Raw genomic sequence first — 16,666 nt, forward strand, 5'->3', positions numbered from 1 at the left:
CTGGTCCAACTGGAGACCGTTCCCTCTCATCCCGTCGCCTTCCCCAGGAAGATGAGGAGGCACCAACACCACCAGCCAAATTCCCGGCTCCTGCTCCCAGGGCAGCATCTCAACCCAAGGTGTCCCTTCCATAGCTCTGGAATCCTCAGCAGGAGAAGGAGATGGAGCTTTTGGGGCCAGAGGAGGCTCCAAGGATGATGCGAGGGCTGGAGAACCTCCCGTCCCAGGACAGGAGGAGAGAGTTGGGGTTGTTCAGCGTGGAGAAGGCTCCGAGGAGACCTTGGAGAGACTTTCCAGCACCTGAAGGGGCTCCAGGAAAGCTGGGGAGGGACTTTTTCCAAGGTCATGGAGTGATGGGATGAGGGGAACGGGGATAAACTGGAGAGGGGCAGGGTTAGACTGGATTATTCCCCATTTTGCTGGTTCTTTTATGGACTGGGAGGTCAACGGGCACGTTTTTTTAGCTATTAAAAGCTCTCCGAGGACACAACTCCCTAAAGACCAAGTCCAAGGAATCATTTCCACACCCTGCCTGCCCCAAGCCGCCCATCCTTGCTTGGCCAAGCTCATTTGGGATAACGAGGATGCTCGCGCTGCTCCTCCCCGGAGTCACAAATCTCTTCCCTGACCACCTCGACACTTCTTTTGACCAACTTCCAAGTATCTCCTTTCAGGCCTGAGATTCAAGTTGATGCTCCAAGCTGAGGTGTGCTCCAAGGAATCTTGGTGGCCTCGGGAATGGGTCATCGGCCTCAGGTCCAGCAGGGAACGCTGCTTTGCGAAGAGCCTCCCATCTATATATCAATTATCTCATCACCAGGGGGTTGGAACTGGATGGATGATCTTTAGAGTTCCTTCTAACTCAAATTATTCTACAATTCCATGATACTATCTCAGATTTTTGAGCGCTGTGAGCGCCAAACAGATCTCCAGGAAGGATGGATGCAAGGGGGATGTAGATTTACCCCCACGCTCCCTAACCAAGGGCAGGTGGCACAAGGAGAGCGTCCTCGGGCTGGAGCATCAACCCTGGCTTCCCAACCCATCTCTTCATCGGCCAGGAAGCCTCCTGCTTCCTCCGCACGTTCTCCAGGCCCCGGAGCAGAGCCGAGCTTAATGAAGTGGGACATTGGAACGGCAGCCAGCGATTCAGCTCTGGAGATGCACGTCCCGAGGCTGAGCCGGCTCGGAGCTCCGATGCCGGCAACGGGGCTTCCAGCAGCCACCCCAGCACCGAAGCCGGCAGGTTGGTCCTCGTCTGGAAGGAAATGCCCCTGCTCCTGGCTGAGGGCCACGATTCCAGAGCTGCTCGTCCGCAGAGACGCGCTTAACCAGCCCGTGGCCTGGGCTGCGTCCAAAGCCACGTGGGCAGCAGGGAGGGAGGGGGTTGTCCCCTCTGCTCCTCTCGGGGAGACCTCAGCGGGAGGGTTGGGGCCAGGGCTGGAATCCTCAGCAGGAGAAGGAGATGGAGCTGTTGGGACGGGGCCAGAGGAGGCTCCGAGGAGGATGCGAGGGCTGGAGAACCTCCCGTCCCAGGACAGGAGGAGAGAGTTGGGGTTGTTCAGCCTGGAGGTCTCCAAGGACACTTTGTAGTGACCTTCCAGCACCTGAAGGGGCTCCAGGAAAGCTGGAGAGGGACTTTTTCCAAGGTCACGGAGTGATAAGATGATGGGGAACAGGGATAAACTGGAGAGGGGCAGGGTTAGACTGGACACAAGGAGGAATTTCTTCATGATGAGGGTGGGGAGACCCTGGAACAGGTTCCCCAAGGAAGTTGTGGCTGCCCCATCCCTGGAGGGGTTGAAGGCCACGTTGGATGGACCCTCTGGGAGCACCAAGGTCGCCCTGATGGCAGGAGCCCACTCGGACAGAAATAGAATCATAGAACAGTTTGGGTTGGAAGGGACCTTCAAGATCATCCAGTTCCACCCCGCTGCCATGAGCAGGGACACCTCCCACTGGATCAGGGGCTCCAAGCCCCATCCAACCTGGCCTTGAACCCCTCCAGGGATGGGATCTGGGGGTTCTGGTTGATGGGAAGTGAGAATCATGGAACCATGAGATGATTTGGGTTGGAAGGAACCTCGAAGATCATCCAGTTCCAACCCCTGGATGGGCAGGGCCACCTCCCGCTGGATCAGGGGCTCCAAGCTCCATTGGGGCTCGCCGCCCCCCAAGTCCTTCTCCTCAGGGCTTCTCTCCATCCCACCGTCCCCCAGCGTGGACCGAACCCCCCCCGGGAAAGCCGGGGCGGCGCGCGGAGCGGCTGCAGCCGCCGCAGAGGCAGCGCGGGGGGCGGAGAAGGAATGAAAAAGCAGGGATTTCAAGTTTCCACTCGTCAGCTGGAGCCGCCGCGGGTTCCTCGCTCGCGCTGGGTCAGCGACTGGAGCGTTTCAGCGGCTTCGGTGATGTCATTCCTTCCAGAAGGAAAAAGCCTTTCCTGCCCCGACCGAGCGGCTCAGCAAATGCTTTAAATATCAAGGCTGGGGCAGCCAAAAGCCGGAGCGCTGTGAGCCGGTGGCTTTCCCCTCTCCGGGGACCTCAGGCTCTTCCTCATCCTCAACGGCCTCCATCAATCCAATGGCCTCAAGCTCCATCAGGGAAGTTCAGGATGGACATCAGGAAGAAATTCTTCACGGAAAGGGTCCTGGGGCCCTGGTGGAGGCACCAGGGAGGGGGTTGAGTCCCCTTCCCTGGAGGGTTTAAGGGATGGGTGGACGAGGCGCTGAGGGACACGGGTTGGTGATTGATGGGGATGGTTGGACTCGATGATCCGATGGGTCTCTTCCAACCTGGTTATTCTATGATTCTATGATTCTATGAACAGGCTGGTTCGACAGCCCCAGCTCCAGCCTCCCCACCCTCCGGCCCACGGAAACTTCCCGTTGGGGCTGGAAATGTTTCGGGGAGCCCCGTTGTCCCCACGAGCCGCCAGGCACCAAGGTGGCTTCGGCTCCAACACCTCCCAGGGCTTCGCAAGGACGCCGGGAAAGGGAAGACTCGGGGCTCGGGCTCCTCTGGCCCTTCCCATCTGGTGCTTCAAGCGCAAAGCGTGGCAGCCGTAAGGCTCTGTGCCACCTGCACGACGCCTCCTACCGGGAAATCCATAGGAATTCCAGCTGGGAAACGTCACCTCTCGTGGTGGCACTTGACCAAGGGCCGGAGAGACGCAGCCCTCCCCGTCCCGCTCGGAGCGAAAGGAGAAGCAGCTCCCGGATTCCTCGCCTGGTCCCATCCCAGCCCACCCCGAGTCCTCTCGGGAGGTTCCCATCGCCCGGCTGCTCCGGGGGATCCCAGGGACCTTCCCCGGGACCTTCCAGAAGGTCCCGAGTGCCTCGGGTTCCTCTTAAACGGCGGCGGCTCCAGATGTTCTTGTTATTCCCGTCAGGCTCCGCAAAGCCTCCGGCATCTCGCGGCCAGCGGGGCGTAAGAGAATCCGTCTGCGCGGTGTCCGTGTCCCTCTCCTGCTATTCCAGCCCTAAACCTGATGCCTTTTCATCTCGTCCAGCAGCCCCCGTCCTGCCTCCCACATCCTGTCGCTCCGCTTCGCCTCCAAAACCCACACAAATCCGGGCTTGGGGCCTTTCTTCATCCCTCGATTTTCCTCCCCGGGCACCGCTGAGCCCCGCAATCCACCTCTGGAGCTCCTTGTGCTCCCGTGGGAAGGGAATAACGGCGATGGAGCGTGGTGCCGCAGCTGGAGGACCTCGCGGACGGGCTGGAACGGAGCCCTCGGGGCTCTCCACGAAGCCCATCGCCAACCTCTTCGCGAGGCCGAGCGGACGCTTTCACCAAGGGCTTTCCAAGAGGTTGGTTCCCGCGAGCGGCTGCTCCTCGGGAGCTGCTGGGATGGAAGGTTGGAAGGATGGAAGGAGACCACACTTCCCTACAGCCCCATCCCGAGCACAGGGAAGATCCTTGGGGCTCCCTGCCCCACTCTCTTAGCGGTGTGGGAAGCCGAGAAGGACCAGGCAGGGTAGAGAAGGCCACGGAAACACCAGGACGTGCTTCCCCTTCAAGAAAAGAACCCACTGGTTTGCTCCTCTCCTGGCTCTGATGGGCTCAGCTCCATCCAAGCATCCCTGGAGAGGTTCAAGGCCAGGTTAGACGGGGCTTTGAGCCCCCTGACCCAGTGGAAGGTGTCCCCACCCATGGCAGAGATGACTTGGATGAGCTTTAACGTCCCTTCCAACTCAAACCATTCCCTCGTTCCATGAATACACCCTACTCGTAGTCCTCAGACCACTCCACTTGGGAGTCACCCAAGGAGAAGCCTCAAGAAGGACACAGATGTGGTGGGGTGAGGCCACGGAGATGATCCAAGAGCTGGGGCACCTCCTATATAAGGATGAGCGGAGAGAGTTGGGGTTGTTCAGCCTGGAGAAGGTTGGCTGCCCCATCCCTGGAGGTGTTGAAGACCAGATCAGATGAGGCTTGGAGCTCTTGATCCAGTGGAAGGTGTCCCTGCCCATGGCAGGAGCTTGGAACTGGATGGGCTTGGAGGAACCTTCCAACTCAAACCATTCCCTCGTTCCATGAATACACCCTACTCGTAGTCCTCAGACCACTCCACTTGGGAGTCACCCAAGGAGAAGCTTCAAGAAGGACATGGATCTCATGGAGTGAGGCCACGGAGATGATCCCAGAGCTGGGGCACCTCCTATATAAGGACAAAGGAGAGAGTTTGGGTTGTTCAGCTTGGAGAAGGTTCTGAGGAAACCTTGGAGAGACCTTCCAGCACCTGAAGGGGCTCCAAGAAAGCTGGAGAGGGACTTTCTACAAAGGTTTGGAGTGATGGGATGAGGAGGAACAGAGATAAACTGCAGAGGGGTAGGGTTAGACTGGACACGAGGAGGAATTTCTTCACCATGAGGGTGGGGAGACCCTGGAACAGGTTGTCCAGGGAAGCTGTGGCTGCCCCATCCCTGGAGGGGTTGAAGACCACATTGGATGGGGTTTGGAGCCCCCGATCCAGCGGGAGGTGTCCCTGCCCACGGCACGAGCTTGGAACTGGATGAGCTTGGAGGAACCTTCCAACTCAACCCGTTTATTGAGTCTAAGACCCCGGCAAACGCCCGGGCTCCTCCGCGCCCTTCGTTTCGCACCTCGGTGGCCACCAGCCACGCGCGGCGCCCCGGCCAGACGCGCTCGCGGGGGCCGTTTGCCGGCGAGTGGGACGCCGGGAGCATCTGTTGGAGCGGAGCCGGCGGCGAAGAGCGAGCCCAGCCGCACACGCCGACCGAGCGATGAGTTGACGGAGCCGTCTGCCAGCAGCACATTCTCCAGGAGGTAGTTTTATGCTTTTTTTTTTTTTTTTTTAGGTTTTTTGGGTTTTTTTACCTCTTGGCTAATCAGCTACTGAAAGAAGAGCCCCCCCCGGGCCGGCTCAGCTGCGCTGCGGAGGAGGGAAGCGGGTTTGGAGCGGCGGCCGGCTCACCGAGGAGCACTCAACGCGCCGTCATTCATTAGCCGCCGCCATATGGAATAGTCATTGCGGGAGGAAGCAGAGCCCCAAACCGCTTCCTCCCAGCGAGGCCCTGCCGGCCGCCGCCGCCGCTCACGGGCCTTCATCTCCGCCAGGACGAGGGGAAGGGATGAGCCGACAGCGCCGGAGGGATGGAGGGATGGAGGGATGGATGGATGGATGGATGGATGGATGGATGGATGGAGGGATGGAGGGATGGATGGATGGATGGATGGATGAGGGGGCTGGTGAAGGGATGGATGGAGGAGGACAATGCCCGGTGGGCACCGGGAAAGGGCTCGGCGTGCGCCGCCGGCTCCCGAGCCCCCCTCGCCGGCCAGGAAAGCCGTTTATTTTGTTGTGTCTCTCGTCGGGGCGCGCGGCACAGCGCCAGGAGAGCAGGAGCGCGGCGAGAAGGAAGCCAGGCTGCGCGCTAAGCGCGGGGGCGAGCGGCGCTGAGCTCTTGTTCCTTTATTAAAGAGCTCGGAAGCCCCCGCGCAGGCGGAGGGGACGGGGGGTCAGATCCCAGGCGGCTGCCGGAGGGGTGAGGGGCAGGCGGAACGGCCCACGGCACCGCCGGGAGCCCCAAAGCGCGGTGGCCTCGGGGACTGGATCCTGCAGGTGCTGCTGGGAGAGAAGGGAGAGGGTTGACTGGAAGATCCAGGTAGAGCCGCGCAGGTGAAGGTGCCAGCAGGGCAACGGGGGAGCACGGGGAGCACCCCGAGTTGCATCCGGGGCGCTGCGGATGGCTTTGGCACGGCACAGAATCAGAGAAGAGGTTGGCTTGGAAGGGACCTTCAAGATCATCCAGTTCCAACGTCCAGCCAACGTGGCCTTCAACACCTCCAGGGATGGGGCAGCCACAGCTTCCCCGGACAACCTGGACCAGGGTCTCACCACACTCATCGTGAAGAAATTCCTCCTCGTGTCCAGTCTAACCCTGCCCCTCTCCAGTTTATCCCCGTTCCCCTCATCCCATCACTCCATGACCTTGGAAAAAGTCCCTCCCCAGCTTTCCTGGAGCCCCTTCAGGTGCTGGAAGGTCTCTCCAAGGTCTCCTCGGAGCCTTCTCTTCTCCTGAACAAGCCCAACTCTCTCCTCCTGTCCTGGGACGGGAGGTTCTCCAGCCCTCGCATCATCCTCGGAGCCTCCTCTGGCCCCGTCCCAACAGCTCCATCTCCTTCTCCTGCTGAGGATTCCAGAACTGGACACAGTTCTCCAGCTGAGGTCTCCCCGGAGATCACAGCATCTAGCAGGAAGAGCAATGGGGAAGGAGACAAAGGGGACAGGGATTCCTTCCCTCTGAAGCACCCAACTGCTGTGTAGGTTATTGTCCTTCAGGCCCGTTTAGAGCTGATATCGTTAAGGAAAATGAACCAGTTGGAGCTAATTCATAGAATCAGAGAAAAACCAGGTTGGAAGAGACCCACCAGATCATCGAGTCCAACCATTCCCATCAATCACTGACCCATGGCCCTCAGCGCCTCGTCCACCCGGCCCTTAAACCCTCCAGGGAAGGGGACTCAACCCCCTCCCTGGTGCCTCCACCAGGGCCCCAGGACCCTTTCTGAGAAGTTCTCCCTGATGTCCAGCCTGGTGGAGCTTGAGGTGGTTCCACCTCGTTGTGTCCCTTGGGAGAAGAGCCCAGCTCCCTCCTCTCCACAACCTCCTCTCAGGGAGCTGGAGAGAGCAATGAGGTCTCCCCTCAGCCTCCTCTTCTCCAGGCTGAACACCCCCAGGTTCCTCACACGCTCCTTTTGTTTTCCAGCCCCTTCCCCTGCTTTGTTGCTCTTCTCTGGACTCGCTCCAGAGCCTCAAGGTCCTTCTTGGGGCGAGGAACCCACAACTGACCCCAGGATTCGAGGTTGGGCCTCACCAGAGGGAGAAGAACCTCCCTGGCCCTGCTGGCCACGCCGGGGCTGCTCCAAGCCAAGATGCCCTTGGCCTTCTTCACCGTGCACCCTCGCAGGTCCAGGTGTCCCACCCCAATTCCACCGTCTCTCTGCAAACCTTGGCTCCCTGCCGGCTCGCCCGGCAGCGGTGAAGCCACCAAGCCGCGTGGCACAGCCAGCAGAGCAGCAAAGACACCGGTGGCTGCGTCCAGTGGACCTTCCTGAAGCCCAAATCTGTGTCAATCCACCCTGGTGGGGTTGGGCTCCGTCCCAGCCGGCACCGATCACACCGAGGAATCCGAGAGTCACGGAATCATTGAGGTTGGCCAAGCCCTCCAAGCTCATCCGGTCCAACCACCAGCCCAGCGTCCCTGTGCCCACTGAGCCCTGTCCCCAGGTGCCACGTCCACATGGATTTTGGACCTCTCCAGGCATGGAGACTCTTCTCCTGCCCTAGGCAGCCTCTTCCAGCTCTTGACCTCATGGAATCGATCCCAGAATCCAGTCTAACCCTCCCCTGGCCCAACTGGAGGTTGCTCCCTCTCATCCCACTGCCTGGTCCTTGGGAGCAAAGTCCAACCCCGCTCCGTGTGGCTCCAGAGGTGGGAGGTGACCTTCATAGAAGCAGGAGGTCTCCCCTCAGCCTCCTTTCCTCCAGGCTAACCAGCCCCAGGTCCCTCAGCCTCTCCCACAACCCCTGCTCTCCAGCCCCTTCCCAGCTCCGATCCCTTCTCCACACGCTCTCCAGCCCCTCCAGGTTTTTATGGAGCGAGGAGCCCAGAACTGAGTCCAGAAGTCGTGGTGCCACCTCCCCAGCCCCGAGCGCAGGGGGACAAGCCCTTCCCAGCTCCTGGTGGCCACCCTGGAGCTGATCTGAGCCCAGATGCTGCTTCCAGGCGCTCTTCCCAAGCCTGGAGCACAACGGAAGCCCCGGGTATCACGAGGAACGCGCTTCACGGAGGCTTTAAGTGAGATGAAGTCCCACCACCAGCGCTCAACAACACCACTCGGGTCTCCACCAAGCGTTTTCCTGCTCCGGCTCCCACCGGCTCGATCCCTCTGAGCTGGGACCCTCTCCCCCTCCCGGCACTCGGGGGCCACCAAGACGCAGAGCGAGACGGAAGGTCCCAGCGGCGCGGGAAGCGGCGCGGGAAGGAGACCGGGGGGATAAAGCCGATCCCGGAGGCAGCGCAGGGGGCTGCGAAGGGGAACGAGGAACAAAGCCACTGGAAGCTGCTCTGATGTCAACAGGTTCTGAATCAGCGCTCCCCCCTCCGGGGCCCTGCGGCAGGACCAGCTGGGAGAGAAAAACCTGGAATTCCTGCATGAAAGGGTTTTTTTTTTTGGTTTTTTTTCTCTCTGGGTTATGCTGGAGACATTACACAAGTGTATGTTTTCTATAGTCATATATTTCCCCTCGCTCCAAATCTCTATTCCAGACCCGGGGGCTGCCGGCAGCTCCGGTGCCAGCCCAGGTGGCTTCAAACGTTGGATCCCGTGGGCCCAAGCTGGGATGGGAAGGTCAAGGGGCACGCAAACCACCCCCTCTCTTTCCTCCACCAGGACCGAAACGGGAAGAGACGCATCGTTCGAACACAAGCTGGGACCCTCCAAGGGGTTGGTGATGCCCAAGGGCTCTCCTGGAACTCCCAACCCAAGCTCTGGGTGCTGCGCTGCCCTAATTCCCAACATCTCCACAGCTTCTCCGGGCGAGAACCCGCTCCGAGCACGGGCTGGCGCGTCACCTGCCTGCTCACGAAGGGTTTGCCACGCTCTGCCACTTCTCAGAGGTCCAAGAGGAGAATATCCCACCTAACCCGCGCCCTGGAGGCTTCTCCAAGCGCTTCTCCAAGTCAGGAGGCCATCCAAGGCCCTTCCAGGTGGAACCTTCATCCCAGTAGGAAGAGACGGATCCAATCGCCCCCACGGCGCTGGCAATTCCCTCCATCCCGACCCCTTCGGCTCGACCGAAACAGCTGACGGACGCCAACAGTATTAATCGATTTAGCAGACAATTAAGAAAGGCAACGAGGTCTGTCTGGAACAACCAAACCCGGAGGCATCGCACGGCTGAGATCCTGCTCTCCTCCACACGAGCGCTTTCCAACCTTCTCCGAAGAGGTTCTCCAGAAAACCCAGAGAGGAACGAGGAACGGAACCCTGGGAGCTGCAGGTGAGGCTCAGCCACCACCTCCCCAGCTCAAAACCCTCTCCAGACCCTTGGCCGGGAGTCCCAGCTCTTCCCAGACTCTTCTAGGAAGGGTTGGAGGGAGGTTCTTCCCATTCCAGCCTTCCCACAAGGATGGGTCACTCCTTTTGGTGGCTCGAGACGCTCCAAGCGCTCACCTGAGCCGCGCCCCCTCAGGAATAAAAATCCTGGAGCGAATCCCATCCCTTGGAGTCGGCACGGAGAGGGAAATCCATCGCCTCCATCCCGTCCCCGCGCGGAAAGAAAAGGACGCAAGGTGTCCTACCTCCTCGTCCGAGCTGTCTTCTTCGTACTCGTTCTGAGCGAGCAGAGCGCCGTTGCCCTCCAGCGCCGACTCGTCCTCCAAGGTTTTGCTCTTCCTGGGAGGCTGAAAGGGAAAAACCAGCTTAGGGAGATTCCATCAAGGAAGGATGGAAGGAAGGATGGACACCAGCAAGACCACACGAAGACACAACCAACGGAGGCTGCAACAACCCAACCCACGAGGACAGGCAGCGCGGGCTTTCCGGCCTCAGCACACAAATTTACGTGGGAAAGGGGAAACTTTATGCAAGAAAATGGAAAATTGATGAGGGAAAGGAGTTCTGGAGGTCCCCAATCCAGCCACCGGTTCAAAGTGGACCTAGCTTCACAGTTAGCTCGGGATGGTCTCTCTCGCTGCCTCTCCAGGTCCTGTTCCCAAGCTGCAAGACTCCAGGGGGCAAGGACATTCCTGAATTTTCCTGGCTGCAACTCATCCTGGTTGCCTCCGATCCCAGGCTGCCCAAGGTCCATCCAACGTGGCCTTCAACATCTCCAGGGATGGGGCAGCCACAACTTCCTTGGAGAACCTGTTCCAGGGTCTCCCCGCCCTCATCGTGAAGAAATTCCTCCTCATGTCCAGTCTAACCCTGCCCCTCTCCAGTTTATCCCCGTTCCCCTCATCCCATCACTCCATGACCTTGGAAAAAGTCCCTCCCCAGCTTTCCTGGAGCCCCTTCAGGTGCTGGAAGGTCTCTCCAAGGTCTCCTCGGAGCCTTCTCCAGGCTGAACAACCCCAACTCTCTCCTCCTGTCCTGGGACGGGAGGTTCTCCAGCCCTCGTATCCTCCTCGGAGCCTCCTGTGGCCCCGTCCCAACAGCTCCATCTCCTTCTCCTGCTGAGGGTTCCAGCCCTGGCCCCAACCCTCCAGCTGAGGTCTCCCCGAGAGGAGCAGAGGGGACAATCCCCTCCCTCCCTGCTGCCCACGCGGCTCTGGATGCAGCCCAGGACCCTGTTGACCTTCTAAGCTGTGGGTGTTGAGCTCACATTGAGCTTCTCCTTGACCATCACCCCAAGTCCTTCTCCTCAGGGCTTCTCCCATCCCATCACGCCTCATCCTGGATCGAAACCATGGATCATCCCAACCCAGGTGTAGCACCTTGGCCTTGTGGAACCCCCTGAGGTTCTCCCAGCCCCACTTCTCCATCCCCTCCAGGTCCCTCTGGATCCATCCCCTCCTTCCTCTGTGCCAACTGCCCCGCTCAGCTCGGTGTCACCTGCGAACTTGCAGAGGGAGCCCTCGCTCTCCCTCACGCGCAGGCTTGGAGCCGCTCCTGGAAATGACTTTGATGAAGAACAGAGCAGGATCGGAGCGTGGACACAGCCCCAACGTGGCAAAGCCACCGTGACGAGGGCTCCCGTGCATTTTGCTGGATGCATCCAGCTGATATTTCCCACCAGGAGCCGTGGGACAAACCAGGAGCGGAATGAAGCCCCTCATTGGCTCATCCCAACCTTTTTTTTCCATGCCAGAACCTGGAGCGGGCAGGACACCTCGTGCACGGACGTGGATCTGATCCAACGGGGCCACCGGTTTCTCTCTGATCAGAGGGAAAAAGCGATGGGACAACCTCGGAGCGGGAATCGGCTCCCGACCCGCGGAGCTGACGAGCATCGTCCCGCGCCCACGCGCTGCCGTGGGTGCCGAGCTCCGGCTCCTTCCCTGGAAAAGAGATTCTCTTTTCCAACCCCCCCCCTCGCCGAGCCGGGGGACCCTGGATTGGGTTTACGGGAGGATTCAGGGAAATAATCGGAAAAGCAGCCCTGGCAAACGCCCCTCGCGGGAGCAGTAAAATCCACGTGGTGTGCGATCCCCTTCGGCTGCGCGCAGACACCAGCGCGGCCGCCGGCCCCGGGGAAGAGGGGAAAAAAAATCCAGGGCTGGCGAAAGGATGAGATTACAGCGAAAACAAAGGGGTTTATTAAAAAAAAAAAATAAAAAGTTTTGAAAAAGGGCGCCGGGAGATAAGTTTTTTTCCAGGTTTTTGGCGCTCCGAGGGCGCCGGACTCGGGTTTCCGTCTTGCACTCGGTTCTCCGACGCCACTCGGAGAAGCCACAAGGATCCCGGGGCGCAAACGCAGGCGCTGCTGGTGCCCCGGAGAGGAAAAAAAGAGGAAAAAAGAGCAACCCGAGGCCTCCCCAGCTCCCAAGTTGCCTCCCAAGCTGGGATGTGGCCCCGGATCCATGAAATTTTCCCCCTCTGGAGAGTAGGGTGGAGAGGAACGCAGGCGTCCAGGGACGGGGCGCGGCTCCTGGCGGGCTCCAAGCCTTCCCGAAAGCCGCGCCAGGAAAAGCTCGGCGGGGATGGCAACGGCGCAACCTGCAAAAGGCAACTGGGAAAGAGGGAACGCGAAGGATGGGCCACCAAGACGCCGTCAGAGTCAGAGAATCACCACGTTGGAAGAGACCCACCGGATCATCGAGTCCAACCATCCCCATCAAACACTAACCCATGGCCCTCAGCACCGCGTCCACCCGGCCCTTAAACCCCTCCAGGGAAGGGGACTCAACCCCCTCCCTGGTGCCTCCACCAGGGCCCCAGGACCCTTTCCATGAAGAAGCTTTTCCTGATGTCCAATCTGACCCTCTCCTGGTGGAGCTTGAGGTCGTTCCACCTCGTTGTGTCCCTTGGGAGAAGAGCCCAGCTCCCTCCTCTCCACAACCTCCTCTCAGGGAGTTGCAGAGAGCAATGAGGTCTCCCCTCAGCCTCCTCTTCTCCAGGCTGAACACCTCCAGGTTCCTCACATGCTCCTCTTGGTCTCCAGCCCCTTCCCCAGCTTCGTTGCTCTTCTCTGCACTCGCTCCAGAGCCTCAAGGTCCTTCTTGGGGCGAGGAACCCAAAACTGAGCTCAGATTTGAGATGTGGCCTCACCGAGTCCATAAATCCCCTCCCTGACCTGCTGGCCACGCCGGGGCTGCTCCAAGCCAAGATGCCCTTGGCCTTCTTGGCCCCCTGAGCCCCTGCTGGCTCCTGTTCAACCAACCTTGGAGGTCCTTCTCCTCCAGGGACCTTCCAGCCGCTTCTCCCCAAGCCTGGAGCTGCTCAGGGTTGGTGACACCCAAGAGCAGGACCCGGCATTTGGCCTCGTTAACCCTCATCCCGTTGGTCTCAGCCCATGGATCCAGCCTGTTCAGATCCCTTTGGAGCCTCCCAACCTCCAGCAGATCCAGCTTCCACCCAGCTTAGTGTCATCTCCAAACTTGCTCAGGGCGCCCTCGATGCCTTCAGACCTCAACGGGGTCTCACCTCCATCCAGACCTCACGGGGCTCGGACTGCGATAAGAGGAATCCACCTTGGGATCAAAGCAGCCGCTCTTCCAGGGTCGTGGGGAACGCTCCTCGGTGGCTTCCAGGTACCTGGATGCGGGGAAAAGCTTTTTCCCCACCGTGGGATATCAGGCTGGAGGGATTCCAGGCAGGCAGGGACAGGCTGGTCCCCCAGAAGAAGGAATCGAGGCTGGAATCAAGGCTGGAACCAAGGCTGGAATGAAGCGGACGCTCTGCTCGGCAGCTCCGGTTCCACCAGAGGGCGGCAAGCAACATCCAACGCTCCACAAAATTCCAGAAATCCCAAAAAAACCTCCACTACCAGCACCCCCGCTGCCGGGACTCCAGCATGAGGACCACACGTGGTGGGGATCCAGAGTTGGGATCTAAGCATAACGAAGAATTTCTTCACCGTGAGGGCGGGGAGGCCCTGGAACAGGTTTCCCAGGGAAGTTGCGGCTGCTCCATCCCTGGAGGGGTTGAAGGCCACGTTGGATGGAGCTTGTGGAGCCTGGTCTGGTGGGAATCATGGAATGGGTTGGGTTGGAAGAGACTTCAAAGCCCATCTAGATCCACCTCCCACTGGATCAGGTTGCTCCAAGCCTCGATCGAAACCCAGGATTGCCCCGACCCAGGTGTAGGACCTCGGCTTTGTTGAACCTCACGAGGTTCTCACAGCCCCAGCTCTCCAGCTTTTCCAGGTCCCTCTGGATGAACAACTTATGAGAGGGGAGAGAACTTCCTAGACAACAGAAATCCACGTTCTGCTACACGACCTCTCCGGAGCGACAGAGCAGAACTGGAGGAGGATCTATCCCAAAGCTCGATGGCCTCAGAAGGAGGTTCTGCACTGCCAGAAGCTGCCTGGACCCTGAATCCAACCGGGAACCCGTCTCGCTGCATCCACCAGCCGGCAGAGTAAACATCGGAGCGACTTAACAGCTCGGTCAGATCCTCCCGGAGCCGAGAGACTCTGGAAGCTGGATTAGAACTCCAGAATCGCAGAGACACCAGGGTGGAAAAGGCCTCCAGGATCATCAAGTCCAACCATTCCCATCAAGAACCTCCAGGAGCTCATTTGGCTCCCGTTCCCCAAGCGAAATCGGCCTCCCACACATCCTTGGTTGTGGGGAGAAGATCAGGATTCCCGGCTCGTGACTTTCCAGCAGGAAGGGCAAAAGGTCCTGGCTCGTTCCAGTGTCCCAGCGGAGCAGAACCTCCTCGGTGGAGCTGCCCTGCAGCCCATGGATCCATGGCCAGATCCCTCTGCAGATCCTCCTGCCCTCCAGCCATGGATCCAGATCCCTCTGCAGATCCTCCTGCCCTCCAGCCATGGATCCAGATCCCTCTGCAGATCCTCCTGCCCTCCAGCCATGGATCCAGCTCCCTCTGCAGATCCTCCTGCCCTCCAGCCATGGATCCAGATCCCTCTGCAGATCCTCCTGCCCTCCAGCCATGGATCCAGCTCCCTCTGCAGATCCTCCTGCCCTCCAGCCATGGATCCAGATCCCTCTGCAGATCCTCCTGCCCTCCAGCCATGGATCCAGATCCCTCTGCAGATCCTCCTTCTGCTCCAAGCCCAGATGCCCTTGGCCTTCTTGGCCCCCTGGGCCCCTGCTGGCTCCTGTTCAACCAACCCCCCCAGGTCCTTCTCCTCCAGGGACCTTTCCAGCCAGCCTTCTCCTAGGCTGGAGCTGCTCGGGGATGCTACGAGACGGGGCTCTGACGGGACAAGAAGAAGACGACGTCTCCAGGAATGATCCCTGCGGGAAGGGAAGAGCTCAGGGCCCCGCGGCTGCCGAGGGAGCGAGCGCAGCCTGTCAGGACGCTGGAAGTCGTTAGGAGGAAATCCAATCCGACACGGAGAGACTAATATTTACAGAGCCCCGCGAGCTCGGGAGGCACCGGGAGCTCCGCATCGCAACCTGCTGACAGGCTGGAGGGGGAAGCTGAGGGATCTGGAGAAGCTGGATCCATGGAGGGAGCACAGGAAGGGTCTGCAGAGGGATCTGGCCAGGCTGGATCCAAGGAGGGAGCACAGGAAGGATCTGCAGAGGGATCTGGCCAGGCTGGATCCATGGAGGGAGCCCAGGAAGGGTCTGCAGAGGGATCTGGCCAGGCTGGATCCATGGAGGGAGCCCAGGAAGGGTCTGCAGAGGGATCTGGCCAGGCTGGATCCATGGAGGGAGCCCAGGAAGGGTCTGCAGAGGGATCTGGAGAAGCTGGATCCATGGAGGGAGCCCAGGAAGGGTCTGCAGAGGGATCTGGCCAGGCTGGATCCATGGAGGGAGCCCAGGAAGGGTCTGCAGAGGGATCTGGCCAGGCTGGATCCATGGAGGGAGCACAGGAAGGGTCTGCAGAGGGATCTGGCCAGGCTGGATCCATGGAGGGAGCACAGGAAGGGTCTGCAGAGGGATCTGGCCAGGCTGGATCCATGGAGGGAGCACAGGAAGGGTCTGCAGAGGGATCTGGCCAGGCTGGATCCATGGAGGGAGCCCAGGAAGGGTCTGCAGAGGGATCTGGCCAGGCTGGATGAGCTCAAGGGGATGAGCTGGGAGGGTTGAGTTCAGGTCCTGAGTGATGTCCCACAGGATAGAACGAGCTCTTCAGCCGTGGAAAACAGGGAGCCAAAGGCTGGAGAGTTGGGTTGAGCACCCGGAAAGCCAAACCCAGGCTCGAGTCTCCAAGAGAGGCCCCACTCATCCAACTCTTCCGCTGCCGAAGGGGGTCCTGGCTCTTTCCACCCTCCTCCTGCTGCTCCCTGCGTCCCGGCTTGGCTCCTGCCACGCTCCCAAGGAATTTAGTTCAACCTACTCGGCTCCGCAGGAGGACAGAGCCCTTGGTGACACCGGAGAGGAGCCTCGGTCCGAGGAAGGACCCAAGCCACGGCTGGAAGGCTTCCCCTTCATAATATCCAGTTTTCCTGGCGATTCCGACACCGAGGGGGAACTCTCCGCGCGCTCATCAAGGTGTTTGGAGGAGCTGATGCTCCTAACGCAGGTAACGAGGCTCCCCGCGGACCAAACCGCGCTGGGAAGAGGAGCCCTTGGAAGACACCTCAGTATTTTCCAAAAGGAAGCGACAGGTAAGAACACAGAGTCAGAAAATAGTTGGATTTGGAAGGGATCTTCAAGATCATCCAGTTCCAACCTCCCACCAGACCAGGAGACCCAAGATCCATCCAAGCCGGCCTTCAACACCTCCAGGGACGGGGCAGCCACGACATTCCAAGCCAAGCGTGACATCTTTGATGCCTTTTCTCTCTGCCACCTTTTGACCTCAAGGAATTGAGCCCAGAATCCAGTCTAACCCTCCCCTGGACCAACTGGAGGTTGTTCCCTCTCCTGGGCCTTGGGAGCAGAGCCCGACCTGGCTCCAGCCTCCTCTCCGGGAGCGGCACAGAGCCAGGAGGTCTCCCCTCAGCCTCCTTTGCTCCACGTTAAACAGCTCCAGGTCCTCAGCCGCTCCCAGAAACCCCGTGCTCCAGCCCCTTCCCAGCTCAGATCCCTCTGCAGATCCTCCTGCCCTCCAG

General features: G+C 59.9%; 1 protein-coding gene across 1 annotated transcript in view; it reads right to left on the reverse strand.

Annotated features, from left to right (window-relative positions):
• Positions 1–16,666, reverse strand: part of BOP1 (BOP1 ribosomal biogenesis factor) — a 67,347-nt gene that overhangs the window by 49,095 nt on the left and 1,586 nt on the right. Inside the window, exon 3 of the mRNA XM_069882081.1 lies at positions 9,831–9,932. Coding sequence (XP_069738182.1) covers positions 9,831–9,932 — 102 coding nt within the window. The remainder of the gene's footprint in view (positions 1–9,830; positions 9,933–16,666) is intronic.

The sequence above is a fragment of the Phaenicophaeus curvirostris genome, unplaced genomic scaffold (genome assembly GCF_032191515.1).
Source record: "Phaenicophaeus curvirostris isolate KB17595 unplaced genomic scaffold, BPBGC_Pcur_1.0 scaffold_75, whole genome shotgun sequence".
Classification (NCBI taxonomy): Eukaryota; Metazoa; Chordata; class Aves; order Cuculiformes; family Cuculidae; genus Phaenicophaeus; species Phaenicophaeus curvirostris.